We start from the raw sequence: 27,438 nt of genomic DNA on the forward strand, positions 1-27,438 counted from the left end.
GCTTGAGCATGTTTGACAATGTATTTCTCAAGTTGTTTTCATAGATGGCCTCATACACTTTGGTATGCAGTACTACAAGATGCTACACATTTGTTGCAAAGTCTTCAGAAAAGAGGTTGCATAATATTTTTGTATTCAGTTCATATACAAGACAGAAGTTATACTAGTGGGTTTGGTGGGTGCTGCATTTGTTTCCTCTTTTGAAAGAGCTTGCACACACCCCACAATTTGAGACAGAAATTTGCAACCCATGGGTCCCTTAAAAGTGCTTCTGGCTTCTCAGGTCGCAGCAATAGCCAAAAGCATATTTTTACACGTGATGTCAGTTAGGTGATTGCAGCCTTTTTTCTTGGAGGTGCACCAGGATGCCATTTTATCAAATCTACTTAGGATCAGTGCACACCAATCTACATAAGGCTATCCCTGAAGACCACTTGCAGTTTAGACTATTTGAAGCTTCCAGTAGTTTACCTGCTTGACTTTATAAAGTTGATTAATGTAGATTCCTTAATGCGGTGGCTTTGCACTTATCTCCTATCTGCTTACTAGTGCAATCGAAGGCATTGCTTTTTAGCCTACTAAACGCTATTTGATCCAGGGTCCTACGAACATACGAGGTTAATTCTCTATATATGAGCCATTCCAGCAGTTGATATCATCCAGTGTATTTGCTGAAAAGTCCTCAGATTTTAATTCTGGAGGAAGTCTCCACTACTGCATCTGTCTGGCAGAGCCCAAATTAGTTATTTATCTCCAGGTCACAGTGCCAGGTTCATCTGTCCATACAAGTTTCTGTTTGAGGTAGATTAGATGAAGGAAGCCCCTCTTTAAATAGTAGATAGTCATGGGTTGCCTACTAATACTCTCATTGGAGGGCAGTAAGTAAAGCAAATATTATAGTTAATAAATGGCATGATTTTCCTTATACCAATATATAAACACAGTCCCTGTCAGATATTTGAAAGAATGATACTTATCAGACATAGCACTCATTCATCTGGTAGCTGTGCAAGTCTTCTTAAGCAATGATGAACAAACACTTTAAATTTGGATCAGTGTAACAAAGCTGAAGTTAGTCTTTCATCTGTACCTCTTAAAGGCTGCCCTCTGAGAACTTACATGGTTTGTTTTCTTTGTGTTATGGTCAGTCACAGAAGTATTAGTGGTTTCACCATCAGATGATCTGCTCCCATAGCAATTTTGGAGTGCTATAAGCACCTGCCAACGGCTTGAAAATATAATGCAGTCCACTTGGCTTTTTCCTGACTTAGTTTTCAGATACAGGAGTGCCTGCACTCCTGTTCTGATTAAGCCAAGCAAGCTGGCACGAACAGACTTCACTGACTTGACAGCTGCTGCCTTTACCTTTTTGACATTTCAACACTTTTCTTTTTAACCAAGCTTAGTTAGTGTTTGAGTGGGAACTTTAAAATAAAGACCACTGAAAAGCTAGAGCAGATTTTGGACACTGCAAGGACCTCAAAAATTTGTAATGTAAATGTATTTGTTGGGTTCAGTTCTGTAAGTGAAGTATACTGTATCCATAGAATGAGCAAATTAAAAGCTCTTCACATCTGGCTGCCTGCATCTACCTTCTGTGGCTCAAAACGGAAGCTTTAAAAACTAAGCTTCTCCCAATGAGAATTTAGCATCAGCCAAGTGCCCACCACAACTGGGTTTGGCAAAATAATAGAGAACTATAAATAAAGATATTTGGTGCCATTACTGACTCTAAGCCTTAAAAATGAGACCTCACTAAAAGATTTTAAATAATAGTCACTCTTGAGACTGTAATGCTGTAAACAGATTTCTGAATCATCAGTAAGGACTTTTTCCCAACAAAGAATGTTTCCTACAAAGCATTTTTGGTGTTATGCCATGCTTCCTATCAGCAGTCCACCTGCAGACACGATGAGTAGCAGTCAACAATGGAACAGGTAGCAGCAGCAGCTTGCCATATTTAGCACATAATATAATAACCAGAAGCACTGTACACCCAGACAGCTCCCAAGAATGACTGTGAAAACTGCAGAACTCTATCTAATTGTCTTCCCAGCTATTTTAATATCTTTGGGTTTGCTTCCAAAAAAAAAAAGTTTGCATTTTCCCTCCTCCGTCCAGGAGCATCCAGACAGCACCCTCTAGGGATTCTCACAAGAAAAATTTTGGTAGCCTCAGCGCACGGCCATCAACTCTTGCTGGTGGCCGCTGTGACAATTTTTCCTAAAATGCTTAAGCTATATCTACACTGGGCACTTTACAATGGCGCGGTTGCAGCGGCACAGCCATGCTGTTGTGAAGTGCCCAGCGTAGCCACTCCTTTTTGCTGGGAGAGCGCTCTCCCAGTTAAAAAACAATAAAACCACTTAGCTTAGTCACTGGGAGAGGGTCTCCCGCCAATGAAGCATGGTCCACACTGGTGCTTTTCATTGTTAAAACTTTTGTCCTTCTGAGGGGGGTGGGGTGTTCATGCCTCTGAACAACAAAAGTTTTAACAATGAAAGTGCAGTGTAGACATGGCCTTAATTAACTTTAGGAAAAACAAAAATGCATATTATATATATATATACACACACACACACACACGTCATTGTAATTTACGTAGGTTTTTATTGCAGACTCAATAATAAAAATGTACAGTTATCTATTCTTTACTGGACCTAAAGAGAACAGAAACAAAATAATGTGTTTTTCATGTTCTTTTCTTTTTGATGTTGTTGTTGCTGCTGCTCTTGCATTTTTGGTTGCCTTTTTTTAATTATTAAAGATTTGCCAGCTAGTAAATTTGTTTCTGTGAAAAATTATATTTTTATGTTGTTAACATTGTTTTGCCCCCCTCCCCCCATCACCGCCCACAAGGCAGTGACTGCATGAAAAAGCCCTCGGGTGGCCGCATTACTAAATGCGGGGTGGGTGGGGAGAGAAGAGAAACAACAACAGAAAATGTGGAAATGGCAGAGATGCTTAAGGACTTTTGTTTCGGTTTCTCCAAGAAGGTTGGTGGTGATTGGACATCTAACATAGTGAATCCCCATGAAAATGAGGTAGGATCAGAGGCTAAAATAGGAAAAGAACAAGTTAAAAATTACTTGGACAAATTAGATGTCTTCAAGTCACCAGGGCCTGATGAAATGCATCCCAGAATACTCAAGGAGTTGACTGAAGAGATATCTGAGCCATTAGCGATTACCTTTGAAAAGTCATGGAAGACGGGAGAGAGACTCCAGAAGACTGGAAAAGGGAAAATATAGTGCCCGTCTATAAAAAGGGAAATAAGGACAACCTGAGGAATTACAGACCAGTCAGTTTAACTTCTCTCCCCAGAGAGATAAAGGAGCAAATAATTAAGCAATCAATTCGCAAATATCTAGACGATACTAAGGTGATAAGTAACAGTCAGCATGGATTTGTCAAGAAAAAATTGTGTCAAACCAACCTGATAGCTCTCTTTGAGAGGATAACAGCCTTGTGTATGGGGGGGGGGGGGGGGGTTAGTAGTTAGTGATTCACAGTCATGCTGTAAGGCCATAACAAGTGGGGTCCCACAGGGATCAGTTCTGACTCCAGTTCTGTTCAATATCTTCATCAATGATGTAAATAATGGCATAGAGAGTACACTTATAAAATCTGCGGACAATACCAAGCTGGGAGGGGTTGCAGGTGCTTTGGAGGAAAACATTAAAATTCAAAAAGTGACCTGGACTGTAAACATGAAAAACTGAGTCAACTTGCGGAAAGGGTTTGTCCGATCTAGGTAGAAAGCCGAGGGCTCTTCTTACAAAGCGTCTCATGGGGCTTAGGGTAGAAGACTAGAAGGAAGATTTCCTGGCTCATGTGGAAAGTAGACACCACCATGGGAAGGAAGGCCGGGTGGGGCCAAACCTGGACCTTGTCCTTATACAAGACCGTGTACGGCAATTCTGAGGTCAGGGCTCGCAGCTTGGAGACTCGCCTTGCTGACATCACCGCCACCAGGAAAGCTACCTTCCACGATAGGTGAGACAGGAAGCACGAGGCCAAGTCTCAAAGGGCAGGCGGGCCTGTGAGCTTGGACAGAACCAAATTGAGATCACACTGAGGGGCTGGGGCCCGAACTTGAGGAAAAAGCCTCTCAAGGCCTCTGAGGAACTTAACTGTCTTATCCTGGAAGAACACAGTCTGCCCCTGGATTGGTGGATGAAAGGCAGAAATGGCTACCAGATGCACCCTGATAGAGGAGTGTGCCAGGCCCTGGTTCCTTAAAATGAAGCAGGTAGCCTAAGATCGACTGCACGGAAGAACGCAAAGGGGAGATGCCCCATTCAGCCACCCAATGGGAGAACCTCATCCACTTTCCTGACTTTGGATAAGTCTGTCTAGTCGAGGGCTTTCTACTCTCAAGGAGGACCTTCTAGACCCCTTCTGAACAGGCCCGTTCCTCAGGTTTCAGCCACACAATATCCACGAAGTGAGGTGGAGGGGCGCAAGGTTGGAATTCAAGAGTCAACCGTGATCCTATGACAGCAATTTCGGTCGGTAGGCAGTGGCCACAGAGGGAAAACTAACAAGCTTGATAGCATCCTAAATCAGTGCTGGAGAGGCCATGCTGGGGCAATCCCGATAACCTGAGCCTGGTCTCTCTTGATTTTTGCTAGGACCTTGCTGATGAGCAGAATTGGAGGGAACGCATACATCAGGCTTCCTGCCCACGGCAGGAGGAAGGCATCAGAGAGGGAGCTCTTGCCCTTACCCAGACCCCATCTGGAGCAAAACCTGTGTAACCACCTCTTCTGCCTGGTGGTGGACAAATCCACTTGGGGAGTGCCCCACCTCTGGAAGGTTGTGCCAGGTACTTATGAGTGGAACACCCACTTGTGGTGAGAGGAGAAGTCCCTGCTTAGCTGATCTGCTAGCGTGTTCTTGGCACCCAGAAGGTGACATGCTTCTAGGTGGATTCCGTGGCCAATGCAGAAGTTCCAGAGATGGAGTGCCTCTTGGCAGAGGGCCGAAGATCATGCTCCCCCTCATTTGTTGATGTAGAACATCGAGGCTGTACTGTCCGTCAGGACTCTGACCACTCTGCCCAACAGCTGAGGAAGAAAGACCGCGCAAGCTCTGCACGCCACCCTGAGCTCTTTGACATTTATGTGTAGCGTCGTTTCCGCTGGGGACCACATATCTTGGGTCAGGAGGGTGCCGAGATGCGCCCCCCACCCCCAGCTGAGGTCGGAGGTGTCCGAAACCAACTCAACTGAATGCTGATAAAGGGAACTCCTTCCAGGACTTTCCCGGGGTCAGTCCACCATCGCAGTGAGGTAAGTATCATTGCGTGGATGGTAATGACCTTTTCCAGGTGGTCCCTGGATTGGGAGTAGATCGTCGCCAGCCATTGCTGCAGGGGTCACATCCAGAGCCTGGCGTGGTGCACCACATATGTGCATGCTGCCAGGTGACCTAGGAGGCACAGGCACACCTTGGCCATGGTCAGGGGAAACGTAGAGACTTCTGCAATGAGGTCCGTCTGTGTCCTGAATCTCTCCAGTGGCAGGAACGCCCTGATGTAGGTCGAGTCAAGCACTGTTCTGATAAACTCTAACCTCTGCACCAGAACTAAATGTGGATTTTTTGCCGTTTACCAACAGGCCAAGGTGATAGCAAGTGGCTAACAGCATCATGACATCCCTTTGGACCTGGAGCTGCCCTTGACTAGCCAGTCGTCGAGGGATGGGTAGATCTGGACACCCCGATGTCTGAAGTAAGCAGCCACCACCAACATGCACTTGGTAAACACGCGCAGTGCTGTTGCTAGGTCAAACGGGAGGACTGCAAACTGATAGTGGTTGGGACCTACCGTAAACTGGAGGAAATGTTTGGTTCCCTCAAAGATGGCGATGTGAAAGTATGCATTTTTCAGATCAAGGGCTGCACACCAGTCTCCTGGATCCAGGGAGGGGATGATGGAGGCCAGGGAGACCAGGTGAAACGTCAGCATCGCTAGGAAGCGGTTCAAGTCTTGCCGGTCCAGGATATGTCACAGACCACCCTTGGGATTAAAAGAGTAGCGGGAATAGAACCCCTAATTCCTGGTACTCTAGAGGAACAACCTACACCACACCTAGCTGCAGTAGCCCCTCTGCCTCCTGCACAAGGAAACTCTTGTGAGAGGGGTCCCTGAAGAGGGACGGGGAGGGGGGTGGGAAGGATGGGTAGAAAGTAACTGAAGGGTGTAACCCTGCACCACTGTACTGAAGGACCCATCGGTCCGATGTTATAGATGCCACCACAATGAGGAGAACTAGCAAATATAGGGGGAGGACAGATCCTGGGAACAGTCAGATAGATCGCGCTCAAGCATATCCTCAAAATGAGCACTTACCCGCCTGCTTATTGCGGGTTGAGCTCGACAGAAAGGCCTGTGAAGCCTGTTGGCTAGGATGCCACTTGTAGCCTCTAGATTTCTTATGGGGAGGCTCCTGGCAAAGGTGGCTACCCTGGCCCTGAGGTTTGAATGCTGTGGTTTGAATGTTGCGGGGAAGGCCGGGAACGCACAGGCCTAGCGTTTTAAGGGTCGTGCGGGAGTCCTTTAGGCCATGGAGCTTATTGTCAGTCTGTTCCGCAAACCGGGCTTGCCCATCGAAGGGAAGGTCTTGCATCAACAGCTGAGCCTCCATGGACAAGCCAGAGAGGAGCAGCCAAGACACCCGGTGCATGGCAACAGCCAAGGCTGTGGTTCGGGCACCAGTGTCTGGCTGCAGTCATACCCTTCTCCATTATTGCCCGGAACTCCTTCCTAGAAGCTTCAGGAAGAGAGCCCTCGAACTTGGCCATGGCTTGCCACATGTTAAAATCATAGCATCCCAGGAGGGTTTGATGGTTCATAGAATATCAGGATTGGAAGGGACCTCAGGAGGTCATCTAGTCCAAGCCCCTGCTCAAAGCAGGACCAATCCCCAACTAAATCATCCCAGCCAGGGCTTTGCCAAGCCTGACCTTAAAGATATCTAAGGAAGGAGATTCCACCACCTCCCTAAGTAACGCATTCCAGTGTTTCACCACCCTCCTAGTGAAAAAGTTTTTCCTAATATCCAACCTAAATCTCCCCCACTGCAACTTGAGACCATTACTCCTTGTTCTGTCATCAGCTACTACTGAGAACAGTCTAGAGCCATCCTCTTTGGAACCCCCTTTCAGGTAGTTGAAAGCAACTATCAAATCCCCCCCTCAATCTTCTCTTCCGCAGGCTAAACAATCCCAGTTCCCTCAGCCTCTCCTCAAATCACATGTTCCAGTCCCCTAATCATTTTTGTTGCCCTCCGCTGGACGTTTTCCAATTTTTTCTACATCCTTCTTGTAGCGTGGGGCCCAAAACTGGACACAGTACTTCAGATGAGGCCTCACCAGTGTCGAACGATCACCTACCTCGATCTGCTGGCAATGCCCCTACTTATACATCCCAAAATGCAATTGGCCTTCTTGGCAACAAGGGCACACTGTTGACTTATATCCAGCTTCTTGTCCACTGTAACCCCAAGGTCCTTTTCTGCAGAACTGCTGCCGAGCCATTCGGTCCTTAGTCTGTAGCGGTGCACAGGATTCTTCTGTCCTAAATGAAGGACTCTGCACTTGTCCTTGTTGAGCCTCATCAGATTTCTTTTGGCCCAATCCTTTAATTTGTCTAGGGCCCTCTGTATCCTATCCCGACCCTCCAGCGTCTCTACCTCTACTCCCAGTTTAGTGTCATCATCTGCAAACTTGCTGAGGGTGCAATCCACACCATCCTCCAGATCATTAAATGAAGATATTGAACAAAACCGGCCCTAGGACCGACCCTTGGGGCACTCCACTTGATACCGGCTGCCAACTAGACATGGAGCCATTGATCACTACCCATTGAGTCCAACAATCTAGTCAACCTCAACTGTAGGCTAGAGAATGAATAAACCTTATGCCCAAACAAGTCTAGTCTCTTGGACTCTTTGTTCTTACGGGTAGCCCCAGGTTGATCTCATTGCTCCCAGTGGTTAACCGCTTCTAACATAGTTCCTATTTTTAAGAAAGAAAAAAAAAGTGATCCGGGTAACTACTGGCCTGTTAGTTTGACATCTGTAGTATGCAAGGCCTTGGAAAAAATTTTGAAGGAGAAAGTAGTTAAGGACATTGAGGTCAATGGTAATTGGGACAAAATACAACACGGTTTTACAAAAGGTAGATCATGTCAAACCAACCTGATCTCCTTCGATGAGAAGGTAACAGATTTTTTAGACAAAGAAAGTGCAGTGGATTTAATTTATCTCTATTTCAGTAAGGCATTTGATAGGGTTCCACATGGGGAATTATTAGCTAAATTGGAAGAGATGGGGATCAATGTGAAAACTGAAAGGTGGATAAGGAACTGGTTAAAGGGGAGACTATAAAGGTGAACTGTCAGGCTGGAAGGAGGTTACTAGTGGAGTTCCTCAGCGATCGGTTTTGGGACCAATCTTTTTATTACTGACCTTGGCACAAAAAGCTGGAATGTACTAATAAAGTTTGCGGATGACACAAAGCTGGGAGGTATTGCCAATACAGAGAAAGACCAGGATATCATACAGGAAGATCTGGATGACCTTGTAAACTGGAGTAATGGTAATAGGATTAAATTTAATAGTGAGAAGTGCAAGGTCATACATTTAGGGATTAATAACAAGAATTTTAGTTATAAGCTGGGGATGCATCACTTGGAAGTAACAGAGGAGGAGAAGGACCTCGGAGTGTCAATTGATCACAGGATGACTAAGAGCCAGCAATGTGATATGGCTGTGAAAAAAGAGCTAATCTGGTCTTTGGATGCATCAGGCGAGGTATTTCTAGTATTTCAGAGATAAGGAGTTGTTAGTACCACTATTCAAGACACTGGTGAGACCTCATCTGCAATATTGTGTGCAGTTCTGGTCTCCCATGTTTAAGAAGGATGAATTCAAAACTGGAACAGGTACAGAGAAGGGCTACTAGGATGATCCGAGGAATGGAAAACCGGTCTTATGAAAGGAGACTCAAGGAGCTTGGCTTGTTTAGCTTAAGCTAAAGAAGGCTAAGACGAGATATGATTGCTTTCTATAAATATATCAGAGGGATAAATACCATGGAGGGAGAAGAATTATTTAAGCTCAGTACCAATGTGGACACAAGAACAAATGGATATAAACTGACCATCAGGAAGTTTACACTTGAAATTAGACGAAGGTTTCTAACCATCAGAGGAGTGAAGTTCTGGAACAGCCTTCCAAGGGAAGCAGTGGGGGCAAAAGACATATCTAGCTTCAAGATTAAGCTTGATAAATTTATGGAAGGGATGATATAATGGAATAGCCTAATTCTGGAAATTAATTCATCCTCAACTATTAGCGGTAGATATGCCCAATGGCCTGTGATGGGATGTTAGATGGGGTGGGATCTGAGTTACTACAGAGAATTCTTTCCTGGGTGTCTGGCTGGTGTGTCTTGCCCACATGCTCAGGGTTTAGCTGATCGCCGTATTTGGGATCGGGAAGGAATTTTCCTTCAGGGTAGATTGGAAGAGACCCTGGGGGTTTTTCGCCTTCCTCTGCAGCGTGGGGCATGGGTCACTTGCTGGAGGATTCTCTGCACCTTGAAGTCTTTAAACCATGATTTGAGGACTTCAATAACTCAGACATAGGTTAGAGGTTTGTTACAGGAGTGGGTGGATGAGATTCTGTGGCCTGCGTTTTGCAGGAGGTCAGACTAGACTATCATAATGGTCCCTTCTGACCTTAAAGTCTATCACTAGGAAGTTGGGAGCAGGGTGGGTGTACAGCTACCCGTGGCCTTTGGATGGCACAAAGTACTTGTGCTCTGCCCTCCTGGAGATGAGTGGCAGGGAGGAGGGTGTTTGCCACAAGGCATTAGTGATCTTAGAGATCCCATCATGAAGGGGAAGAGCCACCATGGCCGGGGCTGTGAAGCAGAGGACGTCGAAGAGAGAGTCTGAGAGCTCCTCTAGCTCCTCTGCCTGAAGACCCAGGTTGGTAGTGACCCTCTTCAGTAATTCCTAGTGTGCTTCAGCATCATCCGGAGGAACAGGGAGAGGGGACCCCGTTATAGCCTCGTCTGGCAACAACTATGAAGATGCCAGTGCTGTAGGGTCCTCAAAAACCATCAGTGGCCCAGTGGCTTGTTCCCCTGCTCCCTCTTGGACCAGCAGGGTCCTTGCACCTGAGGTTTTCTGCACCGGAGGAGGGAGGGAGAGAGAGACACTGGTCTCTCCGATGCTCCAGACACTGAGCGGGTGGTCTGGGAGGGCTGGGTGAACCCACACGGGTTCCATGGGTATCACGGCACCAGCCACTGCGCCCGAGGCCAGTTTCGGTGCTAATAACATAGCTGGTACTGGAACTTGTCCCACCATCAGGGAACCTCGCTCCAAACCAGGGCTGGATCCTGAGCAGTCACTCCCAGGCAACCAGGACGAAGCAGAACGGTGGCTCTGTCCTGACTGGTGCCAGTCACTCCGCCTAGAGTCCAATCTGGAGCAGGGTCTTATGGACCGGTGGCACTTGATGAATCGGAACCAGCAATCTACATCTCATGCTTGACCAGCAGTACAGGGATGAGGAGTGGGACCAGGAGTCAGAACGGGCCCAGTGCCGGGATGCACCCGCACGTGGAGACGCCCTCCTAGGGGATCAGTGAAGGTCTGAGGAATGGCAATGTCGATCTCTCGACGAGTCCCTGGAGTGGTACCATGGTCTCAGAGGTATCAGGACCTGGGGGCCGCGTGCCTCCAAAGGTCTACACCCAGTAGCCACCGAGCTGACCCTCAAGCCTCTCTGCCCATACGCAAGGTCCGGGGATCAAATGAGACTGCACCGCATCTGCCTTTCGGGGTCAGATGCATGGTGGCTACAGGAGGGCGAGCGCTGGCTGGACGCCCCCCCATGACGGGGAAATGGTGACACTGAGATGGGGACCGAAGCGGTCTGAACTTGGGTTTACCCTGTTACCAGGGAACCACAGGAGCTAGCGTGGGTGGCACTGGGTGGGACATGATCTCCTGCGCTGCCTGCAGGGCCTCTGGCGTGGACAGTACCTGGAGCTGATGGAGGCCTCTGCCACTATCCAGGGTAGCCGGCGGGGAGCGGGTTGGGCTACTTCGCTCCACTGGAGCTTGGGCCAGAGATCCCGACGTGGGTGAAGAGCTGCCTGGCATGGGACCTTGATCACACCATGTCTTATCCTTTCCCTTGGGGGAGGTTGGAGACTGGCCTTGCACTATCTTCTTGGGCTTCTTGGTCAGAGCCATGAATGGGGATCAGTGCCAGCCCGTGCACGATCCCAGTGGGGTGCTGCATACCAAGGTCACGGTGCTCGGTACCAAGTCGGAGAGCTGCTCCAGTGCTGGGGTGAGGGCAGACTCCAGAAGGAGAGCTCTTAAATGAATATCACTCTCCTTCTTAGTCCTTGGCTTGAAGGACTTGCAAATTTTGTGCTTTTCACTAATGTGCCCTTTGCCCAAGCAACGCAGACAACTGCTGGGTGGATCCCTAACAGGCATGGGTCTCTTGGGGTGATCACAGGGCTTAAAGCCTGGAAACCGGAGCATGCCCCATCCTGAGGCAAAGTCCCGTTTGGGACCTACGAAGTCTCTAACTATAGCTAAGGGATTTATAAACACTAACAGAAAACTATGTACACTATAATACAAGAAATACCTAGTTCATACAAATGAGCAGCAACAGCACTAGTTGAAGCAGCAACAGTTCCAGCACCATCACTGGTGGCAAGAATGAACTGAGGGTAGTGGGAACTGGCGGTGCCCTATATATCGTGGCATGTGCATGCCACTCCAGGGGGTACCAAAGCTGGTCCTCTATGGACACTGTTGAGTGAAAAAACTTCTAGCACCGGTGCATGTGGTGAGCATTCAACTTAGGTGTGTGTGGACATGAGCAAGCACTTGAAGAAGTAAAAATGAAAGACTCAAGATTGTCTGCACCATCTTATTAAGAAAGACATCTTATTAATAAGAAACTAAGAGATGTAAGGGAATCAGGATGAATCTACTGTAGATGCCTGGTTTTTAGAGATTGAATACAAAGTTACCAAAGCAACAAAATACACTACTGGAACTAAATTTTGCTCTCTCCTGCCGGGCAAAAAAAGACAGTCCAAACTGTGGTCTTTAAATTCTCTTTCACTGCTGGCACATTTACTTTTAATGCCAGAATATAAGTGTCACACACAAGCTGACTTAAATTGGCCCACAAACAAGTTGAAGTGCAAGATAAACAGAATGAGGCCAAAGATGATTTTATGTAATCATACGTTTTAGAGAAACTTTGGCCTGTAAATTTATGTGGTTCTGGAAAGACGGATTATCTTATACGATTGCAGACATGGCAGTGCTTTATCCAGATAAATTGTGTATATTCCTATGTGGAGTTAAATGCTTTGTTTTTATATCAAAAATTGTTGCATATATTAGACCACAGGTACAATTTTCAAAAGGGCTCAGAGATGGCTCAATTCTGTTCCCATCGAAGTGAATGGTAAAACTCCCATTGTTTATTTTAATATGAGCAGATTTCGGCTAGCATGGAGAACTTTTTTTTTTTTTTTGGGGGGGGGGGGGGGAGAAGAGGAGGAATCTCATCCCAAATATCTGACAATCCGGTAAATAAAGAGATTCAGGATAGTCTTTTTAATTATAAGGAAAAAAAAGCAACTTATTGCTAACTTTTATTTGAAAGCTATTTCAAATTATTGGTTTGCAATACTATTTAAAGTTTCAAGAGACAAAAAACCCTTAACTTGTATTTCAGTAATATTAAATGCATTTACCATACACAAAAACAAGCAATAAAAAAAGCCACCACTTCATTAATCACTACCCTAAATCTTCTCTCAAGTTCACAAAACATACAGACTTAACTTTGAACTTATTGAATAAATGGTTTTGTAATGATTTACAGTGTAATAAGATGCACAGAACTGTTTAGGCGATAGAATAAACAAAGTCTTGAGGTGCTGAACTGAGATTATTGAAGTAACTAAAGTATACAATGCTAGTGTTGAGACAGAAAATGTAACATTCATTGTGTATCCTTCTTTCAAGAGAAATAGCATACAGAACTGCATTTAAATTGTTAAGTTTGGAGAGGATATTATTGTATTCAGGCTGTAGGAGAAGAAACAAATGCCTGTTGTAAAGGAATGTGACACTGTTTATGGTTGCAGATTTAAAAGAGTGTAAGTTGCAAAATATGTGGGGCCCAACCAAATTAACGGCCCATTTTGGTCAACTTCACGATCATAGGATTTTAAAAATTTTAAATTTCACAATTTCAGATACTTACACTGAAATCTCAGTGTAACCATGGAGATCCCAACCCAAAATGGGGCCATGGAGGGGTTGCGATATTGCCACCCTTCTGCGCTATTGCTGGCAGCAGTGCTGCCATCAGAGCTGGGCAGCCGGAGAGCAGTGGCTACTAGCCGGGCACACAGCTCTGAACGCAGCACCAGCTCAGAAGCGAGGGTGGCATGGTATGGAGCAGGGCCCCCACTTTTGGTGGGGGCAGAACCAGCCTGATGGGTGGGCAATGTGTGCAACTGCCCAGGGTGCTGTGGTTGGAAAAGGGGGCTCTGGTCAACCCCAAACACAGCCAGCCCAAGGCCCATTTAACCCCCAAGTGCCAGGGCACTGGGCCTGGAGCCAGGGGAGGCCAGGGCTGGGGGCACTATGGCCGAGGGCTCCTACCGTACAAAGGGCTCCTATGGCTTGTCCTAGCCAGGCTGGTGAGGGACACGACTTCCTTTTCCCCTGCAGGAGCCACTCCCGGGGCTGGGTCAGACCCATCTCCAGGAACCTCTCCCTATTGCAGGAAGCTCTACGGCTGCTAGCTGGGAGCCAAATTCTGAAGGTAGCACCACTGCCAGCAACAATGCAGAAATAAGGGTGTCATGGCAGGGTATTTCCATCTTTACTTTTGTGCTGCTGCTGGCTGCCTTCAGAGCTGGGCGGCCAGCCAGCATCTGCCGCTCTCCAGCCGCCCAGCTCTGAAGGCACAGCAGAAGTAAAGGTAGCAATACATACTCCTGGGGGAGTTCTCTGCCAAAAAATTAAAAATTCTGCACACACTATTTTAAAATTCTGCATATTTTATTTGTCAAAAACAGTATAATCACTCCAGTTTCAATTATTTCGGTAATTTTTTTCAAAATACCTATCAACAATACACATAACAAAAGACTCCTCCAGGGGTAGAGAGTTAAAGAAACTCCTACAACAATCCAGTTGGGGGGTGCTGGATGGGGCCCCCAGACACTGGAACTCCCCTCCCCCAGAGCCCAGCCACAGGGCAGCCGTCAGCCCAGACACTTGCACCCCCAGAGCCTTTCTTCCCCCAGTTTCTTTACTGTCCCACCAGGGAATATGGTGTGACGTGGCCCTGCCCTTTCTCACCCTTTGCCAGAGCCGGGTTTTTCAGTCCCTGTCCCACCCCTGGAGAAGGAGGAAAAAGTCCAGCAGCCAGACCATGCAGAGCCTCTACCCCCGCCAAGTGGGGCACTGCAGAGGCCAGTGGCCAGCAGCTCTGCAGCCCCAATTCTGCAGGGGAAACAGTCTAATTCCCATATCCTTTGAGTATCTATAAAGTCAAGCAAGCTTGTAAAAATGAATCAGAGTGCTGTTCAAACTCTGACTTTCATGTAAGTGACTATTTATGCCTAAAGGTTTAGCAAGAGACAATATTCAGTAATATTTAAGAAATGGGAAAAAAAAAGAGTACTAACTGGCTACTTTAAAAGTGTCAATACTGTTTCTATAAGAAGAACAGAAATTGAATTAAAACAGAAGTTTTTCCGCTTAAACTGCATTAAGACCAAGGAAAAATTATTATCCCTTTGATTTTTTCACCCATGTCACCACCTTCACTTTACAACACAGACCCCAGAAGGGTTTCAATCCCCTACCTTCTCCTCCTCAAAACACCATTCTTCCATAAGGCCCATCAGTGTTAACACACCACTATGTCTTGGAGTAGGATTCAAGAAAACATTTAAAAAACAAACTGAGCTATTATGCCTTGCAACCACTATGTCTGGTGTTTCTACAATAAACTATTTTGTAGTTTTGTTTTCTTAGATTGCAAGCTCACCGGGGCAAGAACTAAAACTTTACTCTATATCCTGCATAGCACCACTTATGCTATCAGTGATCATATTAGAAGAAATCTATAACAAAGATCTCTATACTAGTTTTTCTAATACTGGAAAACAAATTATTTGAAAAGTATTAGAAATATGTACCTATCAATTACAGTTAGCAACAGGTTTGCAAGTTTTAAGAAATTAATATTTGGCCAACAATTTCATTATCTCTTTTAGTTCTACTGCTGATTTGGTACTAAAATTGAGTTGTAACAAACCGTGCAAAATATACAGAAATGCAGAGATACACCACATTTATTGTCTGATTATTTCACATTGATTATGATCTGGCTACATCAGCAGCCTCAAAACTAGAATTTCTAAGCAATAAAGAAAGGTGTTTATACAGTTTTTGACTTCCAAAAGCAAATAAAAAGGGGTCATCTTAAAATTAAGATTTTTGGCTTTTACGTATGTATACGCCAAGTCTGATGCTGAACATATTAGATATAACTTTAATATGTCTTATAACAGAAAGAAGAGTAGAGACAGGCGATAAAATTGATTGGAAGCTTTTATATGCATGTCTTTCTGTTTCTTTAACTGTTTATAGGAGACAAATGAAAGAATATCATAGAAACATATAAAATAGTAGAAAGAGGTTAACTAAGAGCAGACATTTTTCCTCTTATAAAAAAAAAGATGACATTTAATGAAACTCAAAAGCAAATTTACAACCACCAAAAGTAAACAGTGGGCCAGTTAGAAAAAAAATAACCTGTGCAACTCACTAATACATCATCATTGAGGCCCTGAGCTCAGTAAAATTTTTAAAAGGAATTAAAATATTTTAGGGACAATTAGAGCATATACATTTATTTTAAAATAGGATAAAAAAAAATAAGATGTAAACCCACCATGGCATAAACCAGCTCTAACAGATAAAGATCTTCAATGGGCAACTTAAATCATAATTGTTCAATCTGGGATGAGAGGATACTGGACTACATAGTCTGATCAGGAATGGCAATTCCTATGTTCCTAATTGTTCTGTCACAGATGTCAGATGGAAGGCACAAGATTCCAATTACTTGTACATTTCAAGTCACATTCTAAGAGGTCTTAATTCTAAACTAAAATCACACACACTGAAGTAGTCTTTAGAAGAAGATGATTAAAGAAAAAAGCTAACACTGAACTGACATTCATCTTTTACAATAATTTAGGACAGTTTTTGTTAAAAAGCATTTTAGCTGAAAAAAAAAAAAATAAGATTTAGAGTTACCTTGGAGGCTTATGGTACTGGCATAGGAAGTCGAACCTATCATCTGGCACAGGTACCCGACTCTCATTTGGATCAATAGTGCAGAAAGGGAAGTTTTCTGCTGCTGCCTGACTTTTTGTTAACACATTAAAGAATGTGGATTTCCTAAAAACAAAAAAGACCCTCTTAATCCAGTTTCATTTAGAGCAGGGGTTAGCAAACTTTTTGGCCCAAGGGCCACATCAGGGTTGCGAAAAGGTATGGAGGGCCAGGTAGGGAAGGCTGTGCCTCCCCAAACAGCCTGATCCCAGCCCCCTATCCGCCCCCCTCCAAACCCATGACCCATCCAACCCCCCCTGCTCCTTGTCCCCTAGCCACCCCCTCCCAGGAACCCCAGCCCCTAACCGTCCCCCCAGGACCTCCCCCCGTATCCAACCCCACCTGCTCCCTGTCCCCTGACTGCTCCGACCCCTATCCAGGCCCCTAGCAGGCCCCCAACCCATCCAACCCCCCCACTTATCCCCTGACCGCCCCCTCCCAGGACCTCCCATCCCTAACTGCCCCCCCCCCAGGACCCCATCCAACCCCTCCACTCCCTGTCCCCCGACTCCCAGGACTCCCCGACCCTCCAGTACCCCACCCCCTATCCAACGCCCCCCGTTCCCTGACCACCCCCAAACCTCCACCCCATCCAACCACCCCTTGTCCCCTGACTAATGCCCAGGACCTTCTGCCTCTCATCCAAAGCCCCCCCCCCCACCCTTACCATGCTGCTCAGAGTGGCAGGACAGGCTTATTGGAACGCCTTGGAGGTGGGCAGGCGCAAGCCATGCTACCTGCGCGGCAGCATGGCCACGGGGGAGGGGGAACAGCAGGGGAGGGGCCGGAGGCTAGCCTCCCCGGCCGAGAGCTCAGGGGCCGGATGTGGCCTGCAGGTAGTTTGCCGATTTCTGATTTAGAGGTATTAAAAAGAACAAGATAAAAAAATTCTCTCATTCTATTCTGAGATCCAAAATACAAAGACCGGATCCCACAAAATAATTAATATTATGAACAAAGATCATACCACCATGAACTAGTACAGACCAGAAGAGGAGTTAAAAATTCTTTAAACATTTTCAGCTGTCCCTCTTCTAGTACAATATGCTTTCAAAGGTACAAAGGGGAAAATGGAAACACAACCCTCATTTGTGTCTTTAAAATTTTCTCACTAAATGTTATCAAAACAAAATAGAGGTACAGTAAACCAAAAGCAGATCACAAAAATGTTTTGTTCTCAGGGCAAAAACTACACTTTTTCCTACCATGCAAAATAAGATAAAATGGCCAGGCATGAAACAATTATTTTCTTATCTAACTGAAGTAGTTCCACACTGACAAATGAGAGTTTGAAACTCTTTCCCCGTTTCTACAAACTCTTGTTCTTTAAATACCTTGGGCATTATTTAGATCCATAGCATCTTTATCACTTGTGCTGGGCAGAACATTTAGACTTAAATAGGCAAGAGACAAGAGATGAGAGGAAAATCTAAAGAGGAGAAGTCTGAAGAGGACATTGTATTAAACAATTTGAAATATTCTATATGGATATACTATTCCTCTAGTTGAGAGATAGAAGTATCTTAAACTTTCTTTACCATGTGAGCTAGCCACCAATAGTAGAACCGCTATCAATATCAAACTATTAAGTAGAGCATTTTCACTCACACCATGTTACAGACTGCTTATATATCGCTCAGTCTGCCATTTGTTTTGAACTTTACTTAACTCCTCAGTCCTCTCTGAATGCCTAATACGTAAGTCCATTGAAGAGAACAAAAAGGCTCCCATTACCTTCAATATTCTTTGGATCAGACCATGAGTTATAAGTCTACTAGTCTATTTTTCCTGTGTTGCTATTATTGCCCTTTTAATTTCAAACAGATTCTTGGTGGCTTATAGAAAGCTATGAAAAAATCCCATTATTAAAATCAGAATTTTGAAAGTTGAATGAGTTAAATATACAATACAACCATCAGATAGTTTATTTTGTTATTACGTGCATCGTACCTAAAACCATTTGTCTCAAAGAGATGCTATCCACTTAAAAATTACATTTTCATCTGAGAATTATTAGCCTACTAGTTTCAGGGTAGCAGCCGTGTTAGTCTGTATTCACAAAAAGAAAAAGGAGTACTTGTGGTACCTGAGAGACTAACCAATTTATTTGAGCATAAGCAGTCGATGAAGTGAGCTGTAGCTCACGAAAGCTTATGCTCAAATAAATTGGTTAGTCTCTCAGGTACCACAAGTACTCCTTTTTCTTTTAGCCTACTAGTGTGACAAAACTCCAGTTTGTTTACTTGGTGTATCTGGCAATATTCTTGTTTCTGGTACACAACTTTCACCAGGCTCTGCAAAAACGTGTGAACAAGCAGGTGTGAGCAGAGAACGCAATGGAAAGAGCAAGGAGGGTATAGGAATGTAGGCCCACATTAGAAGATTTGGGTGAACGATGGCTTTAAATGGAGTTGGATATTAGCATAAGCAATAAGACCAAAAGTACATGACCAAAAAGAGTGAGATCATGAGAAAAGCGTTGTGTTGTTGAAGTGACCCTTTGAAATATCAGTGTTCATATTTAATGTTTGTGCTGAAGTAATAGAAATAAAACACTTAGTTGGATACTAGGAGCAATAAGATTTTATGTATTATTTAAAAAATGGCTTCATCTGGCCTTAGCTAAGTTGTTGGTTAAAGAGTATTACAAAAGGTAAACTCTTCAAGGGATGGTAACATCTGCCTGACCAAGCTGGAGATGACCAACATGGCTCTAAGCATCCCTGGGTTTAACCTGTTTGTAAATATCTTGATCAAATGCTTATAAATGTTTTGTTGCTAGTTGGATATAGTAAATTGCTTATTATTTAGGCTTTTTAGGCATGTTTAGATCAATTGTATAAATAGCATCTAACCTTTAGATTTAATAAAGAAATTTATGGTTAAATTAGTATTATGGTAATACCCTGTATAAATAATAATTACAAGAGTATTTTTGGTGCTGCTATCCTCAGAAAGTTTTAAAAGGAACTTCTTGGCTAACAGGAAAGCAACATATCCTTTTTCTTTAAAATTATATATAAAAATAAAAAAAAATACCATTTAAGTTGTAAAGTTATCAGAATTGTTTACGATCAATTCCAAAACAATTACCAGTGTCTGTTTAAGTTTATTTTCATATTTGTATAAAGTATTTTATAAGTCAGTGAAAAAGAAAATGCTGCAATCATTTAACAACTAAAAGTTTTATTCCTGTTTGTACTATACAAATTTAATGTGAGGAGGAAGATTTTTTTAAAAAGTAAACTACCACCAATCTGATCACCTATTGAGGTCTGGGAGCATATCCAGAGGTTCCACCCCCAGCCTAAGGGAGGGAACAACTGAACCCGGGACTAAAATAATTCCAGGGGACAACTAACAGAGGGCAATCGTCACTAACCGACACTATCTTTGGACACAGCAGCACGTAGGATCCTTCTTTGGACCCAGGCGTGAAGACTTGCTGCACACTGACCCTGGCCCATTCAAAAACGGTTCAGAAGGTCCATAAGCAGCGTGGCAAATAAAAGCTGAGTAAACGCATGGTCAGGTCAGTTATAAGACACTGGTTTCTGATGTCCATTGCAGACCATTATTCATGCCACACTGACATCACAGAGAAATCTGGGCAGGGGAAGTTGCCCATAATAGGTGTCTCGACAAGAAGCACGTTCTTGGGTGGTCAAAGAGGTCTGTGTATAGTGGTAAGCTCAGGTCTGCCCTGATCTTGTCAACCATTCTGTCTGTAGCATCCTCATGGCAGATGTACGGAAGAGTGATGTTTAACATGGGGAGCCACAGCACTGATGCGGGTCAAATCGTGCTAGTTATGATCCGCATGGTGGCATACAGATGAACATTAACCATCTTGATGTGAGACAAATGGCGTCAGATTGGACCACAACATGAAGTGAGCTGTAGCTCACGAAAGCTCATGCTCAAATAAATTGGTTAGTCTCTAAGGTGCCACAAGTACTCCTTTTCTTTTTGCGTGTACAGATTAACACAGCTGTTATTCCGAAACCTGTCATTCTGCTGTAGAGTAACAGAGGCCTAAACCGAATGATCAGCAAGTTTGAACATTTGTGCCCCATGTGCCAGCCAATTTACTTATGTTGTTATGCAACCTCACCTTAGCGTCAGTTTTCCAAATGTAGCATAATCACCAATGACTATTAATAATCTACCATAAACTTCATGCATTACCCAGTCATTCCAACATCTTCAATTAAAGAGAAGTCACTTAACCTCTTTGATAGGGGCTTTTGAGCTCTACAGATGAAAAGAGCTATTATCACACTTCCTATCAAATTTCTCTCACACAAACAATGTAGCACTAAACTTTTATATAAACTCATTCATTCACAGACCTCAGAAAACTTGACCAAGAAGGGAAAATATAAAGTTATTCTTAGTGCTTATGATTGTGGCATCATTAACCTGCCCTGTCTACAGTCTTCCCTCTTAAACTTACCCATTATTGCTACTATTACAACATACAGCCCACAGAAGCATGAAAGTTAGGAATGGTAATAACAGATTACTAACATTATCTCCCTGGCAATAAAGGATTGTTTCTTTCAGTATATTCTCTCTCCACTATAATTTTTTCAGCCCTTTATGTAAGGTTATTGTAGAACAGGATAGTACTTTTCATGTTCTCAACCTAAAAGCACTTCAAACTTAAAAAAAAAAATTAGATTTTATCTTTCATTTTAGACATGTTTCCACACAAAATATAACCAGTTTTCAAATGAGTGGCTTTCAGAAATGTTCCGATTTAAGCCAACACCGCAAACATAGTGCATTTTGATCATTTTTAAAAAAAAAGCCACCCACCCACACACAAACTACCTATTTGTTTCACAAAGGAATTGGAGTCAACTCCTCAAACACTTTATACAGATTTAGTTATTCACTTGCTTTTCATTTCCAGAGGATAGGCTTTAATGTACAAATGTGTGTCTATGACTATATTACATTTTAGCCCTCTGATTGTTGTTTCTTCACATTCAAACAAATATAATAAAATTGACAAGCCAGATCATGACTGCGATGCAAACAAATTCAACAACCAACGGAGCCTAATCAGATCACTTCATCTAACTAATAAACACATAAATAAAATAAAGCATAAAGTTTTGTTCCATCCTGTATGTTTTCAGCACTTGACTGCTAAGATGCATACTAAACACAATCAACTACAGTCTGGAGGATGGATAAGCCCAAAGCTTCTCCTCTCAGTTACCTACCCAACATTTGGCAGCCCAACAATGCCGATTTTCAGCGACGTCCCAAATCTTCCAATGATTGGATGGGGTTTAACCCCATCATCACCTCCCTTTTTGGGGGGCATCTGAAATGACAACATAGAAAACGTTTAATATTTGGAGCCCGGTTCCCCACCCACAAGTTCCTTTCTAGTCCCTCAGAGCCTACAACAGGCAGCGTGCGGACGCCCCACACACGTTCCCCTTCCCAGAGAGATTACAGGTACCTTTCTGGGAGCCATAACAGCAGGGCACCGCAGGCAGCAGCAGCAGCCGGGCAGAGCAGCGCATGGCCCCTCACGCAGCACAGAGACCTCGCGTGGCTGAGAAGGTGGATTTGGCTGCTGCAGCTTCTGCAAATCCCCTGCAAAGGCTGAGCTAAAAATAACCGGCTCAGAGACTAAGAGGGGGAGCGAAATTTAACACACACCCCACTCGGCCTGCCCGAGGCAGCTACCGCCTCCTGCTCCGCTTCCAAGCCTGACGCGTGTGGACGTGAGGGGCACGGCGGAGACTGCCGGGCGGGCACTGGGCCAGCTGGGCAGCGAGTCGGGCGCCTAGGCACGGCGAGGCCGAAGCGCCCCACGCCAGGGCCGGCGCCGCTCCCTTGGCGCTGACCAGAGAGCAGGGCAGCGGCCCACCGGGGGAGGCTGCCGCCAGCCGGGGGCGCGCCGCTGCCCCGTGCCGTGGGAGGCGGCTGAACCCCAGCCCACGCCGGGGCAGCTGGCAGAGGGGCGCAGAGCTGCACGAGGCCTGCTCCGCGGCCCCCCGTTCCCGACGGGCCGGAAAGGAACCGGTGCGGCGGTGACAGCACCCAGCTCCCCCGCGGTAGACGCGGGGCGGGAGGGGGGGTTCACCTTGCTGAGATGAGGGGGGGTTATATTTACACTGCCCCCGCCGGCCTCAACCACGAGAGCGCGAACACGGCGGCCACGCACGCTGGCGCCCCAGCAGCAGGCGGAACAGGCGGGGCCCGCGGGGACGCCCAGAGAGGAAAGGTCACGCGGAAGGAGGGGGAGCCTCGTGCTCGCGCGGGCGCGGCGGGAGGCTCTAGCGGCGGTTGAAGGGGGGTGGGGGCGTCAGGCGCTGGCTCGCCGGCGCGCACGGTTCGGCTGTCCACGCCCTGGGCAGCTGGGCCTGCCACAGACCCAGCAGGAGCGGCTCTCCCCCCGCCCAGCTGCTCCGGCCCACCTCTAACGTTACCTGTTACGCGTTCACTGCAGCCCCGTGCGTGGCCAGAGGCAGGCGCGGTCCCTGCCCCTCCAGCCGCAGGGCTCTCACGGCAATAAAAGAGCTGCTTCCGTACGGGGGCGGCAGCTGGCCTCCGAGAGCGAGCACCGGGGCAAGGGGAAATCACTCCAAATGTACAGTGGCGCAGAGGTCAGGCTCCTCAGGTTGTTTGGATTCAAAATCAGTGCCTGGTAAACTGGCCGTCGCCCCTCACCTGCGGCAACAAACTCTTGCTGCTGCTTTCGTGCCCGGCTGGTCCCGCGGCTCTGGGGTGCAGGGGGGGCGTTTCCGGATAAGACTGTAGAAACCGGGGCCTGGCTAGTCTGCAGATCCCAGGGCATTTTTCGTAAACAAATAGCCGTGAATCCTTGTATAATGTCCCTTTCCTTCCCCAGCCCACCCCTGTCACCCAACTTTGGCAGAGTGCTGCTTGCCACACTTCTGTGCTGTGCAATTGAATGATATTGTTCTTATGTCATTGGTAAAATGTTTTCGGATCCTTGGTGATGAAAGTCACTATATATATGCTATAAAACACTGGATTATGGGTACTATGTAAATAAATATTTTTACTCTAACTCACCCCTTATTTCTACCTGGGATGGTTGTGGTTCAGTGCACACTTTCACTCACTGGACTTGACTTCCTGTTCAGATGCCCTGGTAGAGTTGTTTTGTACTCTTTTCAACTCGGAACTCCTTGGCTCAGCTTCTATTTAGCCATTTTTTACAGACAATCACCCAAGCAGTGGGCATGATTTAAAAGTACTACAGAGAGAAGGCTGTAAAGTGTGAATGCTGCTCAGAATCCATTTTATAATGCAGGGGTTCTCAAACTTGGAGTCAGGACCCCTCAGGGAGTCACAAGGTTATTATATGGGGGGTCACGAGCTGTCAGCCTCTACCCAAACCTTGCTTTGAAGCCAGCATTTGTAATGGTGTTAAAAAGAAAAAAAGTGGTTTTTGTTTATATGGGGGGTCGCACTCAGAGGCTTGCTATGTTAAAGTATAAAAGTTTGAGAACCACTGTTATAATGCTTGCTGAGTTTCACTCATTAGGAGAAAGACTCACACTTTTACATTACATGTGTTTATCATAGCTCATTTGTGATGCAGGCTTTTGCTCTCTCGGTTTAATGAGATTTAAAATCTCACTTTTAAAAAAAATTCTCCTATACAGACCCCAACTCCTCAAGCACTTTCCACAGAAAATTCCTACTGAAGCCAATTTGTCTCTCAAATTGTCCCAGCTTCTTGTGATCAGCCTAAACCTTAAGGGTATGTCTACACTGCCATGTAAGATCAGAGTTAGTGGAACTCAAGCCCATGGACCCTAGGTTTGCAAGCCCAAGGCTTAAATGTACACAGTGCACATGCACCCTCAGTTTAGAATTTCAGGACTCAGGCCCAAATCCAGGGCTCCAATGTCTACACTGCAGTATGCAGATTCAAGTCAAACCAGCATAACCCAGGCTTCCTCGTGCTCTCCCCAGCTGTGACCACTCTGCTTTTAGATGGAGTATGGGGAAACTGACTGCCCACCCCATGCATTACAGGAAATTGTCGCAGCTCACCAACACTTCTTGTTGAGACGTCTTTTAGATCTGCATGCTCCCAGAAACAAAAGCCAGCCACATGAAGGAGTCACCATTTCAAGAGCTTCTCTTGCTTGCTTTCACTCCTGTTTCTGCTAACAGATAGAGCATCCATAAGACGCTGGTGGACATTCTGACAGTGTTTTCTGAGCTAACAAAGGTGCCTGGTGGAAAAGGGACAACACAGACATGAAAGAATTGAACTGGCTGATGCTGCTTGTGACTCTTGGTGTAGCTGCTGATGCCCTCAACCAACACTTCTGGAGCAGGGCCACAAGCACAGACTGGCGGGATTCCATCACCAGGGATGACCAGCAATGAGTCCAGCACTTTTACATGAAGAAAGCTACATTTCTGGAGCTTGTGAGCAGCTTGCCCCAAACCTTCAGTGTCAGGACAGACAAATGAGAGCAGCCATACTGGTCCAGAAACGGGTTGCTATAACTATGTGGAAACTGGCTATCCCAAACTGCTACACGTCTATTGCCAACCATTCAATGTTGGAAAGTCAACCATGTGTAAAGGGGTCGGAGAGGTTTTTGAGGCAATCAGGCATGTGATTTATCCAAAGGTAGTGGGCATAAACAAGATCCCTGAAGTAATTGCTAGTTTTGAGAGAATGGGATTTCCGAAATGTATAGCGGCCATATATGCAAATCACGTGGCCATAATTCACCCTCCCCAAAAAGTACTAGCACATAAATCACAATGGGTACTATTCTATTATTATGAAGGCCCTTGTATATGCCAACATGGGCTGCACTGGAAAAGTTTGTGATGCCAGGGTTTTCCACCCATCAGAAATCTACATTAATGGACAGGCTGGGACACTATACCTACTGGATGGCATTGTCATAAATGGAGTAACCGTCCCCAGTGTTATCCTGGGGGACCCCAAATACCCCCTTTTGCCTTGGCTTATGAAACTATATCCTGATCTCAGACAGCCTGATAAAAAGATTTAATTACATCTCAGCGGTGCAGAATTGTGATTGAATGTGCATTTGGCAGACTTTAATCTGGCTGGTGCTATTTATAGAAACATTTGGATTCCAGTGTCATCCAGGCTGTTTGCATTATTGTGGCTTGCTGTGCTCTACACAATCTTTGTGAAGCCAAAGGTGAGCCATTTGCTCCTGAATGAAACTGTGACAGTAATGGATTGCTGAATCAATACACTCAATTATAAAGTGCATCTATCACAGCTTGGTCAGGACAGAGCTGTCACATCCATAAAACGGACTGGGGCAACCACCCCAGGCCCTGCGCTTTGGAGGCCCTGCATTTCGGGACTTTAGTCCAGGGCGGCCTGGGGAGGTTAGCAGGGAGCCTGGTGCCAGCAGCAGTGAGCGAGCTAATCCCAGCCCACGCTGCCAGCTCCTGGTGTCAGTCAGGGAAGAAAGCTGGAAAGAGGTGGGGCGGAGGCGGAAAGAGGGGGAAGGGGCTTAGGGGAAGGGGTGGAGTGGGGGTGGGGTTAGGGTTGGAGCAGGGGTGGGAAGAGGCAGGGTGGGGGCTTGGGGGAAGGGGTGGAGTGGGGGCAGGGCCTGCACCCCCCCAGGGATAGCCATGGGGCAGGATGTACCCAGGCAACACCAAGCAGGGATGCTCTGTTTGTCACATTACAGACTTACATGGGCCAATGAAAAAAGGGATAAATAGTACATTTATGAATGTTTGTGCAATGTTTACAGTAAATGAGGTACTGTCTCCCTCCCTCCCCCCCCCCCATTTCATTATGTATTGTGAAAGGGAGGGTTGATTGTCATGCATTGTTCCTACTGATGACAGGACTGTTTATGAACTGGGGCTGAGGGAAATTGATTGCCGTTCATAAAGTACAGTGCATGGCATGACTTCTTATGAAATGGGGAGGGGACATATGGCAACAATTGAGGATTTATAGTATGGCTTGATGTAGAGAAATGCATTGAGAAATACTGTTTGTATACAACTTTCCAGTTGTCTTTTATCATGTGTTTACCTTTTATAATGTGCATAGCAAACAGTATGTGATGCAGTGACAGCAATAACATTTCTTAATAAAATAAAAACAAACATTTATTTTTGAACAAGTATTAGAAAACCACAATATTAAATCATTGCCAGGCAGACCAGCTGCCATTACAACACCAGTAAGAAACCAACACCAAAACCCTTAAACAAAAACATAGTGCATGAACAGTGCAAACAGTGAAACCATTTCCAAAAAATGAATGCCCTACTGTTGCATGTCCTTTGCCCCTCCCTCATTCTACTTTCCCTTCCTTTCATGTTTAGCACATACTTGCATCTGTAAATGCTTCCATTCAGCGATGCAAGGGTCTGCACCACAATGGAAGCATGAAGTGGGTGAGGGAAACTGTACAGGGTGGATAACTACATGGTGTAGATTTGCCGTGCCCAGCTGCTAAGTCCCAACTGCACTGTCCACTCAACCATGGAATTGTCCAAACATGGTACTGTGGAAGGGACTCAGAACATGAAGTGGGTGCAGCAGGAGCCTGTACCCCTGCAGCCATAAGCATAAGCAGCCTATTGAACAGTTCTTTCTGCTGGAATCTGTCTTCTTCCCTCAGCTGATGTTCCTGCTCTAGAAACTGTGCTGCAAGCCTCTTCCCTCATGCTGAAAATCTGTCCTCTTGCTTTGCAGCCTGTCCGTGTCTTTCCACCTGCCATGAATTCTTCTCCCTCTGATTATGGACCTGTTTACTGGCCCTCTCTAGAATGTCAGCCATCAGTTCATCACAGAAACACTGCTGTTTGAACCAATCCATGACAGTTCTGCATCCCAGGGACTTGCAGCCATGGACCTGCACTGCCAATGTGGAAGGACCGGCAAAGATTGAAGGACCTAAATGCAGGTATCTAACAGT

General features: G+C 45.6%; 1 protein-coding gene across 4 annotated transcripts in view; it reads right to left on the reverse strand.

The window, feature by feature from the left end:
* Positions 1 to 22,963, reverse strand: part of OLA1 (Obg like ATPase 1) — a 207,077-nt gene extending 184,114 nt beyond the window's left edge. Inside the window, exons 1-3 of one of the 4 annotated variants that reach the window (XM_077829963.1) lie at positions 22,945 to 22,963; positions 21,724 to 21,827; positions 16,412 to 16,555 (exon numbers count right to left, since the gene is read on the reverse strand). In XM_077829963.1, coding sequence (XP_077686089.1) covers positions 16,412 to 16,555; positions 21,724 to 21,827 — 248 coding nt within the window. In that variant the 5' untranslated portion in view covers positions 22,945 to 22,963. Of the gene's footprint in view, positions 1 to 16,411; positions 16,556 to 21,723; positions 21,828 to 21,968; positions 22,108 to 22,598; positions 22,757 to 22,944 lie in introns of those variants that run through there. The other 3 variants (XM_077829961.1, XM_077829962.1, XM_077829964.1) reach the window with 3 other exon arrangements.
* Between the last annotated feature and the right edge of the window lie 4,475 nt (positions 22,964 to 27,438).

This window comes from Eretmochelys imbricata, chromosome 11 (genome assembly GCF_965152235.1).
Source record: "Eretmochelys imbricata isolate rEreImb1 chromosome 11, rEreImb1.hap1, whole genome shotgun sequence".
NCBI classification, from domain to species: domain Eukaryota; kingdom Metazoa; phylum Chordata; order Testudines; family Cheloniidae; genus Eretmochelys; species Eretmochelys imbricata.